The sequence below is a fragment of the Canis lupus genome, chromosome X (assembly GCF_003254725.2).
Source record: "Canis lupus dingo isolate Sandy chromosome X, ASM325472v2, whole genome shotgun sequence".
NCBI lineage: Eukaryota > Metazoa > Chordata > Mammalia > Carnivora > Canidae > Canis > Canis lupus.
The window spans coordinates 8,105,693-8,126,117 of record NC_064281.1 but is presented as its reverse complement, the minus strand read 5'-3'; the positions used below and the strand labels follow the sequence as shown (position 1 = coordinate 8,126,117).

The 20,425-nt window shown below is 45.2% G+C and overlaps 2 protein-coding genes across 2 annotated transcripts in view; both read left to right on the top strand.

Moving 5' to 3' along the window:
* The first annotated feature begins 8,274 nt into the window (after nucleotides 1-8,274).
* On the top strand, nucleotides 8,275-9,275 carry LOC118353715 (uncharacterized). Its single transcript, XM_035712039.1, has 2 exons — nucleotides 8,275-8,481; nucleotides 8,820-9,275. Exons 1-2 carry the CDS (start codon nucleotides 8,275-8,277, stop codon nucleotides 9,270-9,272), a joined length of 660 nt encoding a protein of 219 aa, XP_035567932.1. The 3' UTR covers nucleotides 9,273-9,275.
* A 292-nt stretch (nucleotides 9,276-9,567) lies between these two features.
* Nucleotides 9,568-20,425, top strand: part of ARHGAP6 (Rho GTPase activating protein 6) — a 484,128-nt gene continuing 473,270 nt past the window's right edge. Inside the window, exon 1 of the mRNA XM_025436396.3 lies at nucleotides 9,568-10,540. Within this exon, the coding sequence (XP_025292181.3) occupies nucleotides 9,962-10,540 (579 nt within the window). The 5' untranslated portion in view covers nucleotides 9,568-9,961. The remainder of the gene's footprint in view (nucleotides 10,541-20,425) is intronic.

Below are 20,425 nucleotides of genomic sequence, written 5' to 3'. Positions count from 1 at the left end.
GGATGAACTTATTGGCTCCATCATTGATCAGCTAAGATGGGCAAATCCTGGCTTTACCATTTATTAGCTCACTTAGGCAAGTTTGTAACCTGTTAGTGACTCAGTTTCCTCATTGGGCAATGGAGATAATAAGTACCTCATCAAGTTCTGAGGATTAAATAAGATAACCCATATAAAGTACTTGTGTAGCACTTCGTGCATATGAAGGGTTGGCTACTCTTACTATTACTGTTATTAGGTATTTTATTTTATGATGTCATATACAGATAGGCCTAGATAAGCCATACTATGTACTTTATTTCTATAATCCATGCTAGTAAATTTTATTAATAATAGGTAACAGTTATTATTTGTGTGTTCTGTGTTGGAAAATGTACTAAATGCTTTACATCTTATAGTTATAAACTACATGTATTTGAGGAAGTACTGAGTCTGTGAAGAATTAAATAGCTTTACTCAAGGTTGGTTAATCTGTCTTTTTCTTTCTTTCTCTCTCTCTCACACACAGACACATACAGACAGGCACATGCACCCGTCCCCTCCCTACACACACCTAGGATTCAAACTTAGGAGATGTCCAACTCAAAGGCCATGCATCTAACAAAATAGCAACAGTTTTGATAAGCAGATGCCTACATCGTTATTGCTTATTTGAGTCCTTTCACAACAAGTCAGATCAACAGAGATACCTACCTCTGATGCCTGAGGATAATTCCAAGTTTTCTGAGACACAGAAGGCAAGAGCCAGCAGGGACCAAAAGAACCAGATTCCAGATGAGAGGACAGGGGCTGACTGACAGATCGATTTATGATTATGGATTGAGCCCTTATTCTTTTTTTTTTTATTTATGATAGTCACACAGAGAGAGAGAGAGAGAGAGAGGCAGAGACACAGGCAGAGGGAGAAGCAGGCTCCATGCACCGGGAGCCCAGCATGGGATTCAATCCCGGGTCTCCAGGATCGCGCCTTGGGCCAAAGGCAGGCGCTAAACCGCTGCGCCACCCAGGGATCCCTGAGCCCTTATTCTTATGTGATATGAGCTGTTTCAGTACTGGGGATACAAGAGAAAACCAATCAGTCATGGCTCCTGCCTCATGAAACCCATGATCCTGGAGGATGGTAGAGCTTGAACATACACAGTTGCATTAATGAATACCATGTAATTATCATTCTGTTGGCAAGTGCTATGGTGAAGGAAAAGTCTGTGAGTAAATGAGCATGTAACAGGGCCCTAACTTAGCCGAGGTACGAGGAGTAGGCAGGGAGAGCTCCTTGGGAGAGTGACTTTGAAGCTGAGACCAGGAAGGTGGGTAGGGATTTATTTTGCACAAGGTTGGTTGACTGGCCTAGTTAGTGGCCGAGCCTGTACTAAAAGTTAGCTCTATGATTCTCATTCCTGACATTTCCCCACTGCCATGTAAATCTTCAACAATTTCCAGCAGTTTGCTTTTGCCAGCTCCATAGCACTGTTTTATGAAACCATCTCTATTTAAAAAGGGGAAAACCCCTTAAATTTAGCTCCCTGATCCACAACCTGCTTATTACAATCTGTGAGTGTCTTATTTTCATTCCTATATCTTTAAAGGGGGTGGGAGTTCTTTGGTATGTCTCTAATCTGTGTCATGCCACAAAGCAGTGAACTGTGAAAAATACCCAAGGAATTCCCAATAAATTGTACAGGAGGCAAATGAAGGGCATACAGCTATGGACTTGAGCAGCTCTGCTTTTTTTAACTGGATCCTTGGTGGTTCTCTTGAGAGAAAACCTTCCTGGGCTCTGGTTTTCCATGCCTCCTGAAGAGTGTGATCAGTTCCCATCTGTCTTTTTAAAGGCCTTTCTCTCAGGACTGTTCTGGCATTTGAACTCGTTAGCATCCCAGATGTGAGCTCAGCCCCTTAAATGAAGAATGCATTAAGGACCAAAGAAGGTAAACTAAAGCATCACAGCCCTCCAAATTTGAGTGTCTCTTTTTGGCTTAAGCTAGTGATACACTTCTGTGTGTTACTGACCAATTACAAAACCAAGCCCTAACGCCTTTCTTAAAACAAATGCGTGGAAGGACAGAAGGTTCCCAAGGGGAAAAGTGAACTCCATCTTAGAGGAGGATTAGAACCAGGTGTGGGACCTAGCTGTGACTTAGCTGCTGCTATGACAATAATGTCACTGTTCTTAGAACCATCCATTAGCCATTCTCTTGCCTTATTTTTAAATTCTCTGTGATTGCTTTTTGCTCAATGAATCCCTTGGTTCTGGGTTTTATTAAATCATTACAACGAGAACCAAGCTGTGGCACACTATGCTCAAGAAATGTAACCAATTATTACAAAGTGGGTGGCTTAAAACAACAGAAATTTATTCTCTCACAGTTAAGAAGCCAAAAGTCTGAAATCAAGGTGTCAAGAGGATTGGTTCCTTCTGGAGGCTCTGAGAGAGAATCTCTTTGTCTCCTTCCTATCTGGTGGTTGCTGGCAATGTTCGGTGTTTCTTGGCCTGTAGATGTATCACTCCAATCTCTGTCTCCATTGTCACATGACCTTTTCGTGTGTGTGTGTGTGTGTGTGTGTGTGTGTATCCATCCAAATTGCTCTCTCTTTTCTCTTATAAAGATAAAGATCTTATAAATATCTCTTATAAATCCAGTCATTGGATTTAGGTCCCATCCTAATCCAGTGCGACCTAATCTTAACTTGATTACATCGGCAAGGATCCCATTTCCAGATAAAGTCACATTCTCTGGTACCAGGGATTAGACTTGGACATGTCTTTTGGGGGGGACATAATTCGACCCACTACAAGAAGTAAGAAGCTCTGTTTTCTATTTAGGCCTTCCTCCCTCCCTCTATATATTGACCGAAGGCATAATTCAACCATTACATGGTGCAATATCTAGTTGTTTGTGTTCATGGAACATTAATAAAAGCTAACCTAGGAGGTGATGGGAATGTTCTGGACTTGATTGTGCCTGTGGTTTCATAGGTATTTACAGTTGTCAAAACTCATTGGTACAGTTTATTGTATACAGATTATTCCTCAATAAAGTAGATGAGAAAAAAAATATACACCCTGGACACAGTACCAGCTGGTTTTCTTTCCTCATTCATTCCTGTGCCCCACCCTATCTTGTCGCTAGAAAAAATGTTGGGCAAATAGGTTTTCCTGTATGTGTTCAATGTAGAGAAGGCAGGATTCTGGGGAAAATGAAAATTTCAGAGGAAAAAATTCCACATTATTTACTTTTAAAAATTAAAAATACTGAAAAATGTTTAGACTATGAAAATTTTAGAGTAATAAAATATTAAAAAGAATTTACATTATTACCTAATTAAAAAATATTTTACTATTAGAGAGCACGCAAGCACAAGTTGGGGGAGGGGCAGAAGGAGATGGTGGAGTAGACTCTGCTGAGCAGGGGGCCCAACACTGGGCTTGATCCCAGGACCCTGAGGTCATGGCCTGAACCGAAGGCAGACACTCAACTGACTGAGCCACCCAGGCGCCCCGTTACCTAATTCTTCATCCTCAAAAGTAATCTAAAACATGCTATGGGAAGATCTTAAAAGCTATGTAACTATGTATAGCTGAAGAAGGAATGCTACCGGCACAAACCGTGTTTAAAAATGTTTATAAACTGATGGGGCACCTGGATGGTACAGTCAGTTAAGCCACTGACTCTTGGTTTTGGCTCAGGTCATGGTCTTAGGGTTGTGAGATTGAGCCTAACATTGGCTCTGTGCTCAGCAAACAGTCTGCTTAAGATTCTCTCCTTCCTCTGCCCCTCTAAAATAAATTTTAAAAAAATTTAAAAAATGTTTATAAACTGAAATAGAATTTGGTTGTTAGCCAACCTGTATTATTATTAAAAGTCTCTTGAGTTCAAGTTTCAAAGCCAAAGCCAAAACCAAAAGTGGTGATGGTCACACATTTAGGATTTGATGCTGGAAGATTCTTTCAAATGGTGGCTGCAGGTAGACAACAATTGTTTGTTTCATGTGTGGCTCCTGGTACTCTGCTAAGCACATCCATACTGGAACTTGGCTTAAGTTGTTTTGTTTTCAAAGATTTATTTTAGATGGGAGCAGAGGGAAAGAGAGAATCTTAAGCAGATTCTGTGCTGAGTGTGGAGTCCAATGTGGGCCTTGATCCCAGGACTCTGAGATCAAACCTCAAACTTCAACTGCATGCCTCTTTTAGAGAAAGAGTTCATGATTCTAATTCTGGGCAATGTGAATTTGAGCCCCCAAACTGGCCTGTTGGTATATAAATGTAGTAGGAGGTAAAACATTCCCTACACTCCTCTCTGAATATGGAGAATCCCAAGTTGTCCTTCATTTAACTCAAAAAAGTGCCCTGCCTTGAAAGACTATGTTGGTATTGATAGCACCTCACTAAAACTTGGGGAGTGGTGAAAACCCCAGCTATGACTATTCACTGAGTCATCCACAGTTCTTTTTCAAATAATTTTAAATGATTCATTAGCAAATTGGAAAGGTTTGAATAGGTCTTTTGGGAGTTAGACCAGGTGAATTCACATTAGGGGTGGTTGGTCATTCAATATATCTGGATTCATAAAGTAATTTAAAATAGATAGATTTTTGGATAGATTATAGTTACAACTCCTGTCATTGTACTCATTTCCTCCAGAATGCTCTTTGCTGAGCATGCTGCATTCATTAGGTTCTTTACTCATTTCTACAGCCTTCTGAAGTGAATGTGATTTTGCGGATGGATAAGTGAGATCAAGAGCTGTGAAGTGATGTGGCCAAGGTCACACAGCTAGATGGGAAACCAACAAATTGAAATCCATCCAGGAAGGGTCCCAAAGCACTTCCAAAATGAAGGGCTTGTTTCTTAATCTGCAGTTCTAGTCCTACGAGAGTTAGAGGTTGAGATTGGATGACGTGGATCTGAAATACTAGCTCTGCCACTTAACCAGGGGGTGACCTACGAGACTTGGTTTTCTTCATCTATACAGTTGGGGGTTAGGTATTCTAGCTTCGTGTGTGCTTGTGACTGTTGATTTGGAGAGCGCATGCATGATTTCAGCCCAGTGCCTGCCATGTAGTAAGTTCCAACAAGTGTTAGTTATTATATTGTTATGATTAAAAGGGCAGGACCAAACTTTTTGAAAAGATGATCTTGAGTACAACACTAAATTCGAGTTAACAAGTGGTATAGACATGTTCAGTGCTTTTTCCCTTTAGTATTTGCATGAAGATTTCCCCCTCTGAACATTTCTTTTGGTAATATAATAGTAAGTTTTTCTCTAAGATGGAGAGTTGAACTTCTTAGTCTTTTCACATCATGGTACGGATTATGACTCAAGCTCTCAAAAACCCTTATACCATGCAAATCATTATATTCACCTTCTAGAGAATATTTGACAACATTTTCATGTTTGGAAAACTGTTCTTCAGTGTTCACTGTTCTTCAATGCTGGGTTGGTGTTTAAGAAAGTGAGTTTTTGCAAATCTTACCCAAATGGAATTATCCTGCAACGCTAGATTTATCTCCATACTGACATCCACCAGTTGTAGTTTAAGTGCCTTGGCAATTATATTTATTCAAGGAGATCCTAGAATAGGAATCAGAAGAAACAGTCTTAGTTCAGCTACAAAAATTCCTAGCTTACAGTTAAGAAGCAGTTTGAGTATGGGACAGTCTGGTTATTTAATGTAATTAACATTCTTAAGTCCTGTAAAGTTCTCTGCACGTTTCTCATATACTCCACACCACATAGGTTAAAAATCTGTCCCCCTTTTCATGTTTCAGGAACTTAGAGGCAGAACTCTGGACTTCTATGGGAGAGTAAGGTGCTGTGAACTGTTGACCCCAGCTACCACTTAAAATGTGGAAATATCAGAGGGATCACAATCAGTTTGAGAGACACAAGCAGGATGAAGTAAAAATCAGTGATGCTAAGCATGGGGAGCCAAGCAGATAGAAATCTGAAATATTATATGGCAACAATCAGGAAGTTTAATGTGATTTGGTTCGATATAAGCAATGGGGTTATATAACAAACAAGGGCAAAATAGGATGCCCCAACCTACAATATTAGACATCAGGACTGAAAAGAAATAAGCAACTGGAGGGAATCCAGAGGAGATCATCTACAATGATGGTTTTAAAGCAAAATATGAACTTTATAGTGTAGCCAAACCACAGAGTCAGACCCAAGGGGCATGATAAAAATCTACAAATAGCTTGAGGGTCTAAACACCAAGGGGAAAGAGGAATTTTGGCTAAAGATAAGAAAAATTTCAAGGGATAAAGTTAAGAAAAGGGAAATTTGTTTTAACAGAATATATCCTTTGGTAGTAAGATGTATGTGTTTATAGGAATAGTATCTCAAGAGAATAGAAAGAAAACTGATGAGTATTCTAGGATTCTTGATAAAAGGATACCTTGATGTGAGGCCAAGGACTCTAGAACTTTCATTAGAATATTCTTCTGCTCTTTAATAACAGGTATCCTAGGGCTTTGATTAACTTTGATTCTGAGGGAAAAAAATAAACCAACATGGACACTACTTTTCAATAGCAATGCCCTCGAAAAAGGAGCAAAGTCCCACAGATCTGATTTTTAAAGTATATATTCAAAACCATTTATTTCTAGATTACCAGTTATATTGCTTATGAAGCAGGCTGATGAATTGTAAGAAAGATGCTGGCGATCAATGTAACAAGACCAGCTGTTTTTGAAATTGGTAAATGAAACCCAGATCTTCCTTAATCAGGATGGCAATCACAAAGGCCAATATGAGTTGGGTCTATATAAGCAAAAGGATTATATAACAAACAAGAGTAAAATAGGATGCCCTGACTAGGAATGAATAAATATGCCACAAACCACAATGACTGCAAAATAAACCTAATAGATTGGAAATCAAAATAGTTCAAAAAATATCATTAAAAAATCCAAATAATTTTCTTACGAATGCTTTCTTTCCAGAAGTACCACTATATTCCACCCCACTCCCAGAGTTTTAAAAGCTTATACTGGGCTTTAAACCAGGAGCCCGAAGCTAATTCTATGAATATTTAAAATAATTTATTCATTGTTCCCAACAGTGAGGCAAGCTTCAGGCTAATAGAGAGTCAAGATCCATTGGAAACAAGATGATGAATTAACTGGATGTGTCTGCTCCAAGCCCCAAGTGCCAATAGAAGAATCTTTCTGCTCATTGGTTCTCCAACATCCTATAACCAGGAATGTATGTCTTTATACCTAGAGGGCATTCTTATAAGCCTTATATAATAGTGGCAGGGTTGCATTTTCAACTCCATGGTTATTATATGGGTTTAGAGAAGTACAATGTATATGAACCATAAATTACATTTGCTCAACCACCTTGAGTTATAAGAGGTTCTATGGAGTGTGACTTGGTTAACCATCTACTCCAAATGCCAAAAGCCAATGAGGCATAACCAATTCCACGCAATGGTATCTGAATGGTAGAGATATTAAGTGTTTTCATTACTAGTGACAAGTTACAGGGTATTGTCGAGTAAGGAAAGGGCAGGCAAGACCCACCGTCTTTTACTTCTAATGTGACTTGTTTGAGGATGGAGGAAAGCGAATGCGGACAATCCTCCAAATGTAATTTGGCGAGTGTAGTCAGGCAGGGCAGTAAGCAATTTTACTTCTCCATAGCACACCTGATCATCAGCCAATGAGAATACTTAAGTCTCAGGGTGCGAAGAGATGGCCAGCAGTGAGAGTGCTGGGAAGTCTGTAACCAACTCATTCTGTCCTTAGGCAGCAGATAGGTCGTAAAGTTCCCAGAAGGAACTCCCAGGGTGCAGTCTGTCCCCCCCGCATTTACAAAAACATGTGCGGCAGAGATCCTGGGGGCCGAATGAAGCCCTTTGTGGAGGTGCTGGATTCTTCTGTTAGCTCCCCCGACGTGCCTCCTCCTAGCTAGTTGAATATCTAGGAACATTGAACACACTTTTGAAAAAGACAAAATTTTTCCCTGAAAATTTCATAGGGAATAATAGAAGTCTTGCAAAATCAAAGTTGGACAGTTTTTAGGTACCCACAGCAAGGTGAACGTTTGTGCCAAACACCTGTATTTATAGGTTCATTGTCAAGTTTTTTTTTTTTTTTTTAATAAAAGAAACGGTAGAGGAAAGTCACCTTTGCATTCGCATATAGTTCTCTTCACCCGAAGCGGTAAAAGAGGACACGCGAACAGTTAAATCAAGTACGCGGGCGTTTTCAACATCCTTTCTCTCCCCTGGTAAGGTTGTAAGCTGCGTTGCAAAACTTCGATGTTACATCACAAAGCCCGCCGACAGGCCGGGGAGGCTCTGCGCTTTTTAGATTCCAGGGGTCGGACGGTAGCGGGAGAAGCCGCTTCCAGGCTCGTCCGAGTGGGGCACGTGGACATCGCCAGGTTCTCCAGCTTCTCAGGAATGTGGCCGCGGCGCGCTTCGCCCAGGGGCGTCCCGGAGCCGAGACCCGGAGACCTAGCCCTTGTGAGCGCCAATCTCCGCCGGCTCTGGGCTGACGCTGCTGTGGGCGCCTGCCTCCTGCCCACCCCACTCACCCCTCCTCCTCCAGTACATTCGCACATGACCCTTACTGGGCCAGGACTCTCCCCACCTCCTCAGTGCGTCCCCGTCTCCAGCCCATTCATTTGCGGCCACTGCTTTTGAACTGAATCTCTGTCCTATAAGACAAGGAGGGGGGAAAGGAGTAGGGGGCAGCAATAGGAAGACGGGAGATTTAACTCCCAACTTCAGAGCAACCGGCCCGGGCTGCCCATCTGACACCAGTGGGTGGGGTGCAATCTGACACTTCCTTTCCTTTCCAGAAACGTGAGTGGAGCTGGCGCCCCCTCGAGCTGGGTGGGGGATGGGAGACAGGGAGAAGGTCCGAACTTCCGTCCTCCCGGCTTTCTCCCCTGGAAACCCGGTATCACCGGCGAGCTGCGCTCTCCTGCGCGGCTCCCAGGTTTGGCGCCTGGAAATCTCCACGTTCTGCTCTCTCCTGCTCCTGGCTCCGCCCCAGCCCCAGCCCGGGCTTCCCTCCCGCCCGCTTCCCCCTGCCTCCCGCGCGAGCGTGCGGGGACAGCTCCGCTCCGGCCCTGGGCCCACGGCTGGGCTGCCCGTACCCCGAGCCCTTCTCGGTGGGGCTTGGGCGCTCCCCCGGGGCTCTCTCTTCGCTCCCTGAGCGCGGCCAGCAGTCCTCCGCCCGCGGAGCCACTCGGCCCTTGGGAGGCCCCAGGCGCAGCGCCGTCCGTGTCCCCACTTGGTGGCGAGGCTAGCACCCCGCGGGCGCCTGGAGCTTGGCGACCCCCTTGCGCCGAGCCGGTCGGAGGGGTGGGCGCGACCGCCGAGCCGAGGCCAGACGCGCGGCTTCGGGGGCCGGGACGCGAGGACGGCGCAGCCCGGGCGCAGCTGGGGCGCCCGACTTCGGAGCCGAGGAAGTCCCTCTCGCAGCGCGGGTCGCGCGACGGGCGCCCCTGAGCGCACGCCCCGGAGGCCTCCTCCCAGCCCTCGGGACCGTCCTCAGGGCGCGAGGAGGAGCTTGCTGAGGACTTCGAGGCTGTCCGGAGCCAGCGAGCGCGAGCTGCGAAGGGGGAGTGGCGCTGGCGGGCTGGAGCTGGGAACCCAACGAGCGCCTGACCTTCCTCCTCCTCCTCCTCCTCCTCCTCCTCCTCCTCCTCCTCGCCCCATTCGCGACTTGGGCTCTGGGGGAAGGTTCTAGCGGCCGCAGGAGGCCGCCCGACCTCTTTTCCTAGAAGGCTGGTGATGGATCTTCTGCTTCTGCACCCGCTGGGGCACTTGGAGCGCGCTGGTGGCGCGTGAGCCGGGCACTGCCCTCCGCCGCCCGCGGCCAGCGTCCGGCCAGCCCCGCCTGCAGCCGAGCCTGAGCCCCCTTCCTTTCCCGGTTCCAAGTCGCCAGCGTCCCGAGAGCGGGAAGAGCGTGGTCCTCAGGCACGGTCCCGCCGAGATGTCCGCGCAGAGCCTGCTCCACAGTGTCTTCTCCTGCTCCTCGCCAGCCTCGGGCGGCGCGGCCTCGGCCAAGGGCTTCTCCAAGAGGAAGCTGCGCCAGACCCGCAGCTTGGACCCGGCCCTGATCGGCGGCTGCGGGGGCGAGGCGGGCGTGGAGGGCAGCTCGCGGGGCGCCACCGCGGGTCGCCTCTGCTCCCCGCTGCCCGCAGCCGAGGGTCTCGGCCCCAGATCGGCGTCCTCTCCTCGGGGCCCACACCCCCGGGCCAACCGACTCCCACCCCCTAGACCCCTCTGCTCATCCTTCTCCACGCCCAGCACTCCGCTGGAGAAGTCACCGTCTGGCAGCTTCCACTTTGACTATGAGGTCCCCCTGGGTCGCAGTGGCCTCAAGAAGAGCATGGCCTGGGACCTGCCTTCAGTCTTGGCCGGGCCCGGCAGCGGCCGCAGCGCCATCCTCTGCTCCTCCGGGGGTGGCCCTAATGGCATCTTCACTTCTCCCAGGAGGTGGCTCCAGCAGAGGAAGTTCCAGTCCCCCCCCAACAGCCACAGCCACCCCTACGTTGTGTGGAAGTCCGAGGTAGGTAGGGTACCGTGCTTTGCCTGCTCATGGCCCAAGGCTGGACACCTGGGCAGTTGTTTAATTGCCTCACATTTACAGAGCCAGGGACCCACTGAGAGGTTTCCATGGTGTGGCTGTCCCCCTTTGGCCCGTTAAGTGGTGCCTGGAAATGGGAGGTCTCTAGGGGCCACCGATGTGTGTCTTGTTAGGACTTCTTGGCTCCACTTTGGAGCAGTGGTGGGAGCTGGAGGGAGAGATGATGTTCTGCTTTCCTGTTTCTGCTACAGGCGATTTCAAAGGGTCATCTTATCCCTTCATCCAATGTGGATATTTTTCAGAACTCGAATGATCTAATTCCTATGCTCTTACAAGGATTGGATGTACTGTGTTTTGAAATATGCCTGCCATCTGGTTGTTCTACAGAGAATTCAGAAACATTGTTCTGGAGGGTGTTGTTGATAGTTTGTGTGTGTGTGTGTGTGTGTAGGTGTGTGTGTTTGGGTTGTGTGGGGAGTAACTACTAGAATTCTCGAGTTTTGATTTTTTCTTCTCCCTAAAGGTCTGATTTCAGAAATCTATGGTACCAAATAGCAGTTTAATCTAGGAGAAAAAGGATCTCTGCCTCAGGCTATGAAAGATCATGGAAATATGCCCAAATTCTACTACGGACAACTAGTAGTTAACGAAATATATGTCTATCAGGAATCTTTAATATATAGGGAACTCAGAGGGAGCTATTTGGTACCTTTAAAATGTTTGCCATCTGGTTAAGAAGAATGGCGAATAGAGCTCTTGGGAAACTGTGGTCGATGGGTACTTGGAAAGCAGCGTGCTTTTAGAGAATAAATAGTAGTTGTTTTAGAAATGAACAACTTCCAGTCTCTTTCAGTTCACAAATTCTATAGATTTGCCTTGGATCTGTTTCCATAAGGGAAGGGAGATTCCATTGGTTGTAATTAAAGATTTTAAAGTACAGTTAGAATTACAGAAATGAAATGAAATACCATGTAATTGCTGGAGATTTGGACTAAATCAAGGAAACACAACCAAGGAAAACAGTTTGAAAATAGCGTCCGAGATCATACCTCGCTCTGTTACCATGAGATAACTATGAAAATTTGTCTCTTAATAGACTGCCTTAGAAAAACCAACAGTATTAATCAAATATTAGTCTCACATATTAATAGAATATTAGTTATCATGTCACAGTAACATGCTGTTGGGTGGGGAGTATGGGTCACAAAAACTAACAAACATTGCTGACTGTTCTGCCTATTTTCTTGAGGAAGACAGGCAGTAGAAAGACAAGTCAGAGAACAAGAGATTCTTTCCCGACAGAGAATTTAGCATTAGAGAGAGGATAAAAAAATCTGGAGGTTGAATGTCTCTCGGTGTTTAGGAGGGGTGAATTCCTGCTATATATCTGACGCGCACATTATCAGAATAATTTGCATGAGTTGAGAGGAGAGAGAAATGCAAAAGCAAGCCAGGTTCATGGATTAGACAGCCACTGACGTTCACGTTTAAACCCAATCGCATCATTAAGAATGTCTCTGCTTTTCTTAACAACTGTACATACTTGGAATGTAGCATACAGATACTGTTGCTGTTATGACCAAAAGGTATTTTTCTGTAGATGACCATGGCTGGTTAGAAATTATCTTCTCCACTAAAATCTCATAATCGATGAACATGTATCTGAACTGCGGCAGTACTGGTGGCTTTTAACTGTTCTATGCAGCATTTGGGCAGTCTGCAAGCTTGTCCACCGTGACTCTCACCTCTTTGCAGGGTTAATACTTAGCACATGGCCAGCCTCATCTAGCAAAAGAACAACATTTTCTCATCGGATGTTCACGTGTGTGTGAGTGTGTGCATGTGCGCACGCACGCGTGTGCCCAATTTCTTTATTCTCGAGGCAGACATGGAGTGACTGGATGGACTGAAGGTCCAAGGCTGGATTTGTTTAGTAGAGGCCCAGATATTCTATTGTAACCCCTGGGTCTGGAATTTAATGGCCTAGATTACCTTTCAAAGGTTTAATGCCCTGGAACCTTCTCAAAAACCCGGGAAACTCCTCCAGTTGAGCACTGCTTGTTCTTCTCATTTTCAAACAAGCTGGATCCTCTCTCCTAAAAGAGAAGCTTTATCAATACTGTCAAAAGTCCAGCACGTGGATACCTTGCAAGGTTACTTGAAGTGGGATCTGGAGGAGCACTTTGGTTCCTGTGCCGTTCCTGGGTTGCTCTGGCTCAGGGTTTCTCAGCTTCTGCATTCTTCACAGTTGTCACCAGATGATTCTTTGTGGTAGAGGCCATCCTATGTCTTGTAGGATATTTAGTAGCATCCTGGGCCTCTACCCACTGGATGCCAGTAGCACTCCTCCCCGCCAGTGTGGCAATGACAGATGTCTACAGACACTGCTGAATGTTCTCTGGGGGGCAAAACTGCCCCAGTGAGGTGAATGTAGCACCTCATGCTGGTTATCTAGCAAGTGCTCATGGAAGTGGTTTCTGCCAGCATCAAGTTTCCCTGGGGCCTTCGTCCACTTTCAAAACCATGTACATCTCTCTTGAGTCACATAGGCCTCTTATGGTTTGTTAAACTATTCTGTTTCTCTTCCATTGAATCCATAGCCAAACCTGAGAATTCACCTTCATTCAGGTTTAGCCAGTGATGGATCACATTTATTTCTGCTTAATTCTTTGAGCAGATTCTCTGTTTTTAAACTAAATTGTTCATACACTGGCTTCCGCTCCCACAACTCTCATAAATGCCCGCAGCTCTATGCCTTGTGCTTACTCAAAGTTCCCAAATGGCCATTTTATGGTCTAAAACCAGGAGGTATTAAACAAAGTCAGCTATGACTCTATTAATATTTCCTTACTATGTGTTTCAGGACCATTTTAACAAAAACGGATTCATGGACATGCTGGGTAGAGTATCTGTTGAGTAGAAGGGAGAACAAAGGGATACATGGTGCACAGTGACACAGTCGGTACATGCTTCTCAACTTGTGTTCTTCTTAGAAGCCCATCTCTGTCCCTGATTCTGATGTCAAAGGAGTAAGGTCTCCTTCCAACCCTGACATTCTCCTAATTCTCATGGATCAGAGCTAGGATTATGCTCATAGCTGACTTGGAGTTTGCCAGCTTTGATAACCCATAATTAAAATGATCTTTCTCTATCCATGACTTCTTTTCGTCATTCCTCCCATAAGCACTTCTTAAGCACACGATTTCTCTAGGTACTGGAAATGCAGAGAGGCTAAAATATGATGTTGGCCCTTAAAGAGCTCAGTCTAATGACAAGGACAGATGAGTTGACCAATAGGTACAGTGCAGAATTCACCTTCACAGTGAGGGACTGGGCTGTGTGTGTTGGGCGGGGGAGGAGGGTGATGATTCATTGTGCTTCGGAGAATTTTGGAAGGCTTCACTGTGCAGAGAACACTTGAACTTGATCTTCAAGAGTGCCTGCCATTTAGAAGAGGGAGGGAGGTGGTTCCTTTGTGAAAGAGAAAGGAATGGACATGTAGAGGCACGGAGGAGTTGGTGATGCCAGAGTGTCCAACAAAGAGGACTTAGAGGGGCTTGAGTGCAACACTGGTTTGGAGGAGGGAGTGAGGACATCTATGGCTTATTTTATGTAGCAACCACATGGCTGTCTATATGGTAACCTAACGAGACCAGAAATCACACACATATTTGGGGGATAATAACTAACTATGGGTATGGATGCAAATGGCAGGAGGACCAAAGGACATGGCCTACACTCCAAGGTACCTCTTGTCATTAAACCCGCAGAGAGGTGAAAGGATGTAAAGTGCTTTTGAAGTTGGAAGTTTTGTATGCCTGGAGCATAGGCCGTGTCTCGTTGTGTATTGGATAATAGTATTCAAAAGTTTGGGTAGCATTCATTATGAAGAGCCCCACTGTGCACATCTCAGGGGTTTGGACTGGACATCTTGTGGAGTAGTGGTTCTCAACCTAGAGGTGACTTTGTCCCCAGGGGACATTTAGCAATGTCTGAAGACAGTTTGAGTTGTCACAGCTAGGGGTGGTGATATATTAGTTTCCTATTGCTGCCATGACAAATTACTCCAAACTTAGTGGTTTATTTTTTTATTTTTATTTTTTTTCAAACTTAGTGGTTTAGAGCAACATAAGTTTATTACCTTACAGTTCTGGAGGTCAGAGGTCTGAAATGGGTCTCTTGGGCTAAAGTCAAAGTGTTGGCAGGACTGTGTTCTTTCTGAAGGCTCTACGATCTGTTTCCTTTGCTTTTTCATTGGTCCCCTTCCCCTTTCAAAGCCAGCCTTGTTGCATCTCTTTGACTCTCTTCCATCATCCTTTCTCCCTCTGACTCTCTTAAGGACCCTTGTAATTACAGTGGGCTCACCTGTGTAATCCAGGATAATCTCATTATTTTAAGGTCAGTTGATTAGCAACCTTTAATTTCATCTGCAACCTTCATGCCCCTTTGCCATATAACCTAACATATTCATAGGTTCCAGAGGTTAGGGTGTGGACATCTTTGGTGGGACATTATTCTGTTTACTATAGGAGGAGATGCTACTGGCATCTAGTTGGGGGAGAAGCCAGGAATGCTGCTAAACATCTTATGATTACAGGGCAGCTCCACTGCAAAGAGTTCTCTGGCTCTCAATGTCAAGCATGCCCAGGTTGAGAAAAGCTGTGGTGGAGAACGGGAGAAATTGGTGATTTTTTTTTTTTTTTTTTAGCATGAGGGTGTAACATGATCATATATGTGGTTCTCACCTGTGGATGAGTTTGCACCCTGAGCACATTTGGCAATACCTGGCAGCATTTTTGGCTGCCAGAGCTGGGGTAGGGTGTTGCTGCTGCTATCTGGTGGGTAGAGGCCAGGGATGCTGTTCATCACCTTGCAATGTATAGGACAGACCGTGACGACAAAGAATGATCCTGCTCGATACCTTTCAATAGTGCTGAAGTTGAGGAACTCTGCGTAATGTGCTACTTTATACAAGAAACTGAATTCTAGGTTTTGCTTTCCAGTACTGTTTTCTCTCATGCTTCTGGGTTCACTCTTTGTCGTTTTCTTCTTCTTTTCTGGTATATGTCAACCAGAGCTCTGAATTGGAAAAAAAAAAAAAAAAGCCTTTCCGAAAGATACCGAGGATAGGAAAAAAATGTGGGGTGTCTAAATATATGTGTAGGGAACAATTGAGTGGTAAATATATAGTGGTGGAAACTGGAATTAAAATTTAAAATGTGGGCAGAGATGAATACTGTCGTTAAAAATAGAGGCTCACCGGTGTCACCAAAGAGGAAGTAATTAGAGTAAGAGCTGCAAATATGAAATTGACAAAGGCATTTTCCAAGGAATTATGTCTGAAATCCGCATAATGCCGTAAGAACTTATAAATTAGGAATATAGTTACTCAGCTTTCATATGCTCTCTCTTGGAATATCCCTCTGCTAGAATTCATCGCTAAAGTAATTTTAAACTTAAATAGAGACTAATGTGAAGGTAACTTCTCAGATGCCTGGACATTGAACTTTCACCAGAATTTAGGGATTTGCAGGTTGGAAAGAGCAAGTTTTAGACTCAGGAAGGACTACAGGGAGCATCTAGCTGCAGCCTCCTTATCTTACACTTAAAGAGAGGGACTGGAAGGATTAAGCTCAAATTCAAACAGGTTAAGGGCAGAGCTACCTGGAGATTCTTCTGGACTCGGTATAAACTGCCAAACTGCTGGAAAAAGTCTGCGGCCACGAGCACCTTATATCTTGGCAGGATCTTTTCTATCCCCATTACTTATCAGTTTTCTCGAAGGTACTGCAATTCTAAGACTCTCCTTAGAGCTCCTTTGGCTGGACTTCTGAGCAGACCTGCCACCCTGTCCTGCCCTGGCTCCTGCTCCCGCTCCTCCTTCCCCCCCCACACCGGTCACAACTGCTGCCTCTCCATCTCCAGCGTCTCCTCCTGCTCCTCTGTCTCTGTGCCACTCTTTGTCCACCCGTCCCCATGGTCTTGTGTTTTTCCTTCACATCGTTCTCCTGTGATGATCTCGTTCAGCCTTGCGACGTGAGCCATCATCCGTCTGGGGGTGATTGGGTTCCTCACATTTCTGATGGCCTCCTGGACGTCTGCTCCCGCTGTCCGCCGGACTCCGCGTGTTCTGTGTGTCCAGAGCAGAGCAGGTCAGTCCTCTTCCCTCTGAGTGCGGTCCCCTTTCTGCATTCCTTATTTTGGTTGGTGTCACCATTCTTCCGCCTGCTTACTTTTCCCAGGTTGCAGGCATCTCCAGCGCGCTCCCCTCTGCTTTCTCCTATCTTCTCAAATAAGTCACTCCATCCTGCTGTGTTTACTTCTCATTTGCTCCATTCTTCCTACATCTTTCTGCAGCTGTACCTTCTTCCTGCTGTTGCCTCGCTGGGTCCTCATAGGCTGTGGCCTCCTGCTTGGCTACCCTGCCTTCAGTTTCTCCCTCTTCCCATCTGGCTTATGGGCCTTTTCCTCCAAAGACACTTTGTAATCATGTTAACTTTCTGAGCAGAAACCCTTGCTGGGACTCAGTATGTACAGAATGAAATCCAAACTGCTTAGTGAGTCATTTCAAAGGCTTTTACAATAGAGTCTCGGCCCACCTTCTCCCCTTCCCCAGGAACTCTGGGCGGGGAAAGCCAAACCAGTCCCTCAGCTAGGCAGTCATCAAATATTTATTGAGTACCAGCTATGCCCTTGACATGGGGGATATACGTGGAACAAACAGGCATGGTCCCACAGGGTGCTTATCCTTTTATGAAAATAATACTTTCGGATAAATAGGCCCCTGTACTGTTCAGAATGCTGTGGCATTGCTACAGGAGGACTACCGTAGACAGGACAATGGCCCCCAAATATCCGTGTCCCTGTTCCCAGAACCCATGGATACACTACCTTACATGGCAAAAGGGACTATGCAGATGTGACTAAGGTAAGTATCTGGAGGTGGGGGATGATCTGGGGTTATCTGGGTGAGCCAATGGCATTACAAGAGTCCTTATAAGAGGGAAGCAGGAGGGTCAGAGTCAGAGAAGGAGATGTGGGGATAAATGAGTGGGAGAGAGAGAGAGAGGGAAGGAGGGGAGCCAGAGGGAGGAAGGGAGGGAAGAAGGAAAAGGAAGGATGACTTGGTTTTGAAGATGCTACACTGCTGGCTTTGAAAATGGAAGGAGGAGTCACATGCCAAGGAATGCAGCAGCCTCTAGAAGCTGAAAAGGGCGAGGATGTAGATCGTCCCCTAGAACCTGCAGAAGGGGTGTAGCCCTGCCAACGTCTTCATCCTAGTCCAGTGGGACTTCTGACCTCCAGAGCTGTGAGAGAATAAATGTGTGTTGTTTTAAGCTGCAATGTTTGTGGTGATTTGTCACAGCGGCCACAGGAAACCAACACAAGGACTAAGGGCAACTGGGATGTCTAAACTGAAAGCAGTGGATAAGGAGGCTTTGCCAAATGAAAAGGAAGGCAGGCGGCATGCTGGCTGGAAGGAACAGCCTGTAGGTCGGAGGGAAGGTAGGACACTTCAGGAACTTACAGAAGTCCAACAAGAATGGAGTATGAGAGTGCCAGATGGCAGAGCGTCAGTCTGACAGCCATCACACCTTCTCTCCTTCCTACTCTGCTTTTGATCACCTGGTCCCATATCTATCCGAGAAAGCTCCATTTCCACTTCTTGGCTCAACCAGATGCCATCTCAAAATAAATAAGCTTTGAGTATGGTGCATATCGTGACACATTCAGGGTTTGCAGAATCGTGAGCTTATTTTTCCACAGTGGGATTCTGATTCTTCCAGTCTGGTGCCTGCAGCCGGGAAAGTGTGTTTCATACCAGAATCCAGTCAATGACTGAGGGAGTCTGTATTCTGACAGCAGTTTTCCAAATCCCGGAGATACACCTTTGGGGCATGGAATCTTATTCTACAGTTTACTGCATCCTCTCTGGGCCGTTGCTTATGAAAAAGAGAGTGAGACTATCATTGCAACTGTGTTAAAATATGGCAGAAGGGGTGGAATGTAATGTGTGAAAAAATGGTAGTAGAGTGTGTTAGTAAGTAAAGAATGATATGCTCACGTGCTATTAGGGAACTGCAAATCGAAACCACAGTGACACACCACTTCATACCCACTAAGATGGCTGCAAAAAAGGGATAACAGGTGTTGGCAAGAATGTCTAGAATTTGAAATGCTCCTACAGTGTTGGTGACAATGCAGAATGGTACAGTGGCTCTGAAAAACAGCATGGTGGTTTCTTGAAAAATTAAACACAGAGTTACCATATGACTCAGTAATTCCACCTCTAGGTACATATTCAAGAGAAGTGAAAGTATATCCATGCAAAACCATGTCCATGAATATCCATAGCAGCATTATTGTAATAGCCAACATGGTGGAAATAACCAACTGCCCATCAGTAGATGAATGGATAAACACACTGTGTTCTAGCCCTACAATGCAAGATTATTTGGCAATAAAATGGAAAGAGGTACTGATACTTGCTAGAACGCGGATGAATCTTGAAAACAAGCTAAGTGAAATAAGCTAGTCACAAAGGGCCACAAATTATATGATTCTGTTTATATGAACTGTCCAGAATAGGCAAATCCAGACAGAAACAAAGTAGATGAGTGGCTGCCAGAGGCTGGCAGTAGGGAGGGATGGGGAGTGACTGCTAATGAATACTAAGTTTCTTTTTGGGATTTTGAACATGTTCTGGAATGAGATAGAGGTGATAGTTGCACAACCTGCTGAATATCCTTTAAGATGTTGCTGAGTTGTGCACTTTATTTTTTGTAGAAGATTTTATTTGTTTATTCATGAGAGACACAGAGAGAGAGAGGCAGAGACACAGGCAGAGGGAGAAGCAGGCTCCATGCAGGGAGCCCGACGTGGGACTTGATCCTGGGTCTCCAGGATCAGGCCCTGGGCTGAAGGCGGTGCTAAACCACTGAGCCACCCCTGCTGCCCAGTTGTTCACTTTAAAAGGATGAATTTTGGGACACCTGGGTGGCTCAGGGATTGAGCATCTGCCTTCGGCTCAGGGCGTGATCCTAGGGTCCTGGGATGGAGTGCCGCATCAGGCTCCCTGCGTGGAGCCTGCTTCTCCCTCTGCCTGTGTCTCTGCCTCTCTCTCTCTCTCTCTCTCTCTCTCTCTCTGTATGTCTCTCTGTCTCTCATGAATAAATAAATAAAATCTTTAAAAAAATAAAAGGATGAATTTTATAGTATGCAAATTTTAATATCTGTTAAGAAAGAGTGGTGTTAAGAAAGAATGGTGTTTATAACTTTTAGAAAATATACCAATATTGTTGCCACAGCATCTTTTCAAGAAAACAGAAACATAAATGAACAGTTATGCAGTTGGCCTAGGTCTAATGCATGTGAAACGTTGTCCTTGAAGATGCAGCAAGGGAGGTAGTAATGGCTCGGGCAGATTCGATGGAAGAGTTGACAGCCAGCCCAGGATTTTCTGAGATTGGTTACCGTGGAGATTCTGTGTCCTGATTATTAGGCCTTGAAAGCAAGCGATTAAAAAGATTGTTTTTCACAATATGCAGGAACTTTAAAAACTGCTTATGATCTTGAAAAATTGCCTGGTCATATCACATCAGAGTTATTAAATAGCCAAAGATTTTCAGGAGCCATTAGAATTAAAAGCAACTTGGGAAACTGCTCATCAAACGATGTGCTGATGGACCCCAGAGAAGGCTAAGCCTAAACTGTTCATGTCTGTGGAGAAATCGGAAATGAATTGAGTTGGGTGGACTGCAGATCAAGGAAGATGGCACATTTTTGTTTCTGTATATCTTGACACCTCATGGGAATGGGTGAATTCATACCACTTATAGGAGCTGAAGTGTGAATAAGCATTGGATC

What these genes read in the sequence shown, in the direction of transcription:
- LOC118353715 (XM_035712039.1), top strand. Translation starts at nt 8,275, where the DNA reads ATGTTACATCACAAAGCCCGCCGACAGGCCGGGGAGGCTCTGCGCTTT. An exon ending in GACCCGGAGACCTAGCCCTT is followed by an intron (nt 8,482 to 8,819) that starts GTGAGCGCCAAT and finishes TTTCCTTTCCAG; the next exon opens with AAACGTGAGTGGAGCTGGCG.